At 39.9% G+C, this 5,364-nt stretch overlaps 1 protein-coding gene across 1 annotated transcript in view; it reads left to right on the top strand.

Moving 5' to 3' along the window:
- The window catches only part of LOC110155096 (uncharacterized), a 1,425-nt gene extending 163 nt beyond the window's left edge, over positions 1-1,262 (top strand). The window contains exons 1-3 of the mRNA XM_020919154.2: positions 1-94; positions 309-432; positions 534-1,262. The exon at positions 1-94 is cut by the window's left edge and continues 163 nt beyond it. Coding sequence (XP_020774813.1) covers positions 1-94; positions 309-432; positions 534-891 — 576 coding nt within the window. The 3' untranslated portion in view covers positions 892-1,262. The remainder of the gene's footprint in view (positions 95-308; positions 433-533) is intronic.
- The last annotated feature ends 4,102 nt before the right edge of the window (positions 1,263-5,364 follow it).

Genomic DNA, 5,364 nt, shown 5'->3' on the forward strand with positions numbered 1-5,364 from the left:
AGGATGTTTTACGATACCAAAGACCTATTTTATAAAGATAATGTTGTGAAAGAGAAGGAGTGGGCCACAATGGCCAAAGCCCTGGGGTTAGAGGGTAAGTTGTTTCTGTGTTTCAGCCTAAGTTTATACTTGAATGATTCATTCACATTCACATTCACTTATATTCACTGATAATGACAAGAATAATAACTGTGATCAGAGTCTGAAACACAGCAACTGCACCATGTACGGTGCCTGATCAGGGGCCATCACGACTACACACATGAAGAGATGAAATAAAGTTAACTTTGATTTTTTGGTATGTTCAGTGGACTTCTGCAAATCCAGATGGAAGGCACTGCGGGACGGATATGTCAAGGCTAAAAACGCCCAGAAGGAGCACAGATATGGGGAGAAGATGGCCTTCCTTTTGCCTTTTCTGCAAAACAGACGGTAATTAAAATACATTGCTTATTGTTACATTATATTTAGTTTTATTACCAAAGATCAAGTCAACAATTTAATCATGACTTCTCCTCATTCATCCTCAACAGCCACAAGCGCTGCTTAAGTCCGGACATAGACGGAGACGGGGAATCTTTGGGAGAGAATGGGGACCTTCTTGCAGCTGCAGCCGCTTCAGCAGAAATTGTATCATCACGACTCCCAAACAAAGTCCTGAAGCGCTCCTCATCTCCCGGCCCACTTGGACCACTCAGCCCACTCGGACCACTTCCTCCACTCGGACCACTCCCTGTATCTCCGAAAGATGTCCCAAAGACTGACCTGGATGAGTCGTACCACTTTGCTATGAGCCTGGTGCCTATTTTAAGTCGAATGGACAGAACCACGAGGAGACAGGCCCAAGTCTTTATTCTCAATGGACTGGGTAACTTTGAAAATCCACTGTAAATAGATTAGTAGCTATTTTTGTAATCTTCTAGTTCCTCCAGGCTGTATTTGACTGTACTGAAATGAGGAAGAAAGCTGTTGAGGATGACACTCAGATACTGTATGTGCACATAAGTCTGGACAAGACTTGGACATTTTTATGAAGACTCCACTTATGTATATAATCTTTTCATGTTTTTATTTTTTTAAATGTAAAGCTAATTCTATAGTTTGTCAAGAGTTTTAAAAATAACAATGTAACTTTGCTCATTTTATTTTATGTTTTTGTAAGTTTCTCTGTACATTGCCTCTACGTTTTCAGTTTAACCTTTGCTGTAAAACTGCAAAAACATTTTCACTTTGTATTCTTATAAAGGTCCTTTGGCAGCTCAGGTTTGTGGCTATGGCTAATCAAGAAGATACTCCAAAATGGGTCCACAACAGATAAACCCTCTGTAACTACTAGTTTTGTTAAAGGTGCATAATGTAGCGTCTGTTAGGGGTTTTGTTATGGATTTTATTATTGCACTTTTGACAAAAATATTTCAGAGTAGGGCATTCGACTGTATCTATGTTGTTTCTATTCAATAACATGTATTTTATCGAAGTCTTAATTAAGATAGATGTGTTAGGAATGCCTCACAGTATGCACATAAACATTTATCACCATGTTGACAAGCAGGTTACAAGTTACAGGGCAGCTCTATACTCCACACCCACTTTTATAAGATATTCCAGCAATAAAAACACCTGTAATTGAATAAAAATTTGTTTAATGCCCTACTGTGAAACATTCTAGGCAATACAGTAACATCATGGAAGCATGCATGGATGGTGATCCTCCGCACTGTGCGCCTTTAAGTTTAGAAGCTAATATATCTTCTTTCTCCAAACTCAGATGTGAAACTTGATCCAGTAGCTGTTTAAGGCTCCTTAAAAAGCTATTTTCTGATCTCTGTTCTAATGTAATTTCCTCATCACAAACAGACCTGGAGTTGTGTTTTGCTTCATTCACACAGGTTTAACTCACAAACCCTGCATATTAAGGCAGAGTTTTTTTCTCAAAGTGAAAACACTCTGTTCCACTTTGTGATGTCATGTGGTAATACAGGAAGTGCTCCACTGTGTATTTAAAGTCCATACACCTTCTCTAGAATGATTTGGATGATTTCAGCCCTGGAATTACCAATCTCTACTGAACTAAAGATAAAAGGTATCTGTCAATTTGAAAACTTCTGCTTCATGACATCACAAGGTGGAACAGAGCATTTTGAGATTTGGAGATGCTGACAGACTAATAATAAAGAGTTACTCAAACATGTCTGAATGAAACAAAATACAACTCCAGGTCTGTTTATAACGAGGTAACAACATAAAGCTCACAAGTGAATTTTGTGTATTACAGGTCCTTTACATATATTAAGCACATACAGTGAGTTGTATAGTTTGTACTTACACTAGATTTTTAAAAACAAAATGACTACTTTTCTATTCTTGTAGGTCTTGTTAAATGTATTTTATTGGTTTTGGCATGGTCCTGTTGCCATGTGGCATTTGCTTTGTCAGTTACTGTTATTAGGCTTGGGCCCGAGCCCTGACAGGGCGTATGGCCTATTGCTTTTTCTACGACAAATGCATGGCAATGACGAATGCATGGGCAAATGCGAGAGGACGTCTTGCAGTTTCATTCTCTCAGTTGCTCCCTGCATGAACAGCAGTATCCAAGTAACCCACGCCCAAGGCCTTGGCCATATTTATCACAATGGAATGAATGGAAGTCAATGGGAGGTCAGGGGGTGACCCTGACAAGATGGTGGAGATGCGGCCCACATTCACCAATGACCCCACTGAGACGTGGGGAAGGTCAAGAGCTTTCAAAAAAGGTATAATATGCTGTTCCCATGTTAATGGATATATTGTTTTTGCTCATATTATTATATTTGAGCTATAATTTGAACCCCTAAACACGTTCAAAAACTCACCAAACTTGGCCCAAAATCTTGAAGTGGTGAAAAGTTTGATAAAATATAGGTTGCATGCATGGGCATGAAAAATGACAACACTGCGCCACCTGGAAAAGTCAAAATACATTGCACCTATGGGAGAAGTCCCGACGTCAACTTTGTCCCAAAGCCACAAAATTCAGTACACACATTCATCATGTCAAGACAAACAAAAAATATTATTATGGTCACACCCCCTGACAAAACCAGACTGCAACCATTTTGGATTGAAATTGTCTAAATGCTGACTCCGCATTTTCGCTGATGTTGCATGTGAACGCACTCCTCTGAAGGCGCTTCACTCACAGGGCTGAAAATCACCGTACATCATCTCGAGAAGTGGAACATCTAAAGTTAGCCAAATTATTCTGATAATTATCATGGTTCACAAAGTGCAGCGTTTGCACAGACTTAGTCCAATCATGCTGAAATTTGAATCACTAATGCATGATCTTAGCCTGAATATAATACACTATAAAACATATGAAAAGTGAACACTATAGCGCCCCCCAGCAAATACATGAAACATTATCTGATTTTTATCAAATTTGGGAATTACATTCTATGAACAACTATAAGCAAAAACATATATTACTGACATGGGGCATTTTTCTCTGTTGGCCAGCAGGGGGCAAAGACATTTAAAAACGTTTCAAGGTGCACTATGTAATTTTTCTGGTGGAGGATGTGTTGGCATGGGTGGCCAAACTGGAAGTCTGCCGTCTTTGATTTAAAAAAAAAAAAAATTTCCAACACGTGCAAAAATTTAGAAAAATGGCAGGGTTATGTGAGGAGTAAGGGCTAGGGTTAGAGTTTGGGCTGGGGCTATGGTTAGGGTTAAGACTAGGGCTAGGTTAAGGTTTGGGTTACGTTTAGGGTTGGGCCTAACATTAGGGTTTAAGATAGGGGTTAGACATGAGGTGTGGGTTTACAGACATCAGGGTTAGTGCGGGCGTGGCGTTTGTGGGCACGGTGTTTGTATGTGAGGCGTGCGCTGGCACAGCATTTGTGGGCACAGCGTGGGCTGAGAGAGGGCCATTTGACGCTGCTTGCAGCTTTAATTACACTTTCATATTGCAGTCATTAATCCACCTGGGTTGGATTTTTAAGATTATGAAATGATTTTATGATTCTAAGTTCTTGTTTTGTGATTCTTTTAGAGCTGGCCACAGAGAGTCACGCGTCTCTTCTGACAGGATCAAGATGGAAAAGGTGATTTGGTTTTCAGCAACATCTCATCCAAAAGATGGAGAGGCTGCTGTGTGGTTTGCTGTGCCACAAGTTTGTTTTACTGGGAGGACAATTCGAGCTAGCTTTTTCAGTGTTGATCAGGATTGTATGAATCTAACAAAGAAATGCTCATTTTGACTCTGACTATCAGTTTTAATTTAGGTTCAATTTAGGCCCATTTGTTTTTTCCATCTTAGAAAGGTCTTGCAGCTTGGTTGTGTTGTGTAATGTTAGAACTTCAGATAGAGGGCAAGGCCATCATTGTTTTTAAAGGCATCTCCAAAGATTCACAAAGACCCAAGACTCAAAAAAAAAAAAAAAAAAAAAAAAAAACCCCACACAATTACACTGTAAACACTGTAGTTTTGATGTGAGTGCAATACCAAAGGTGCCCATCCAGTAATCCATATAACCTCATAAATCACTCCAGTGTAAACATGAGCTTAATAAAGACATTCAGTGCAGCACATATGTCATAAACAGCAGCTGGAAGGGCATCATGAGTAAAGGGCATCACAAGGACATACAGTCAGATGTACGGAGTTTAGTGTCATTATGCAATAAGTCCAGTTCAGTGCCATTGTAAAGGTGGGTGTGGCTATTGTTCATGGGGGAGACACAAGACACAGGCTGTGGTGGTTCTGGCCTGTCTGGATCTACGTCAGAACACTGGTGATGACACAGTTGTGGAAGTTGATCATCAGTGCCCTGGATGTTTGTGCTCCACACTAGTTCCTCAGGTAGTCAAGGTTGGTTCTTCTCCACAGCTGAGGCAGAGTGAAGACCCCAGGATAGCCGCCCCCGGGAAATGCTTAACCTAATTATTACTTGTTAGGGATTGTCTCCACAAGCTTTCCATGTTATTATTCTTATGCTTTTCAAGCTGCCATCTGTAAGTTTATTTGACTTCTTTCACCAACAGATGTCAGATGTGAAATTCTCTCTTTTTTTTTCTTTGGCTTCTTTGTAAAAAAAAGTAACTTAAAGTTGCATTTTTCTGTACATCACCCTACCTGTACAGTTGTCTGAACAGGCCTTGACTGTGTGTTATACCATTAAAAAGAGAAACGCATTCACCCTTGCCCCGATGCTCTGGGACACACTTCTTTAACAGTTTCCATTTTAATTCCTAGTTTTTCCCTTATGGCACAATGCAGCTTGGCTTCTTGCAACTTAAAGGTGCCCTAGAAATTTGTTATTTATGGGCATCTTAAATTATTCATCAGAATAACAGTTTAAAATGACAGCACCTTGTCATTGT

The sequence above is a fragment of the Boleophthalmus pectinirostris genome, unplaced genomic scaffold (genome assembly GCF_026225935.1).
Source record: "Boleophthalmus pectinirostris isolate CB_2022bp ecotype Guang Dong unplaced genomic scaffold, ASM2622593v1 HiC_scaffold_2, whole genome shotgun sequence".
Taxonomy (NCBI): Eukaryota; Metazoa; Chordata; class Actinopteri; order Gobiiformes; family Gobiidae; genus Boleophthalmus; species Boleophthalmus pectinirostris.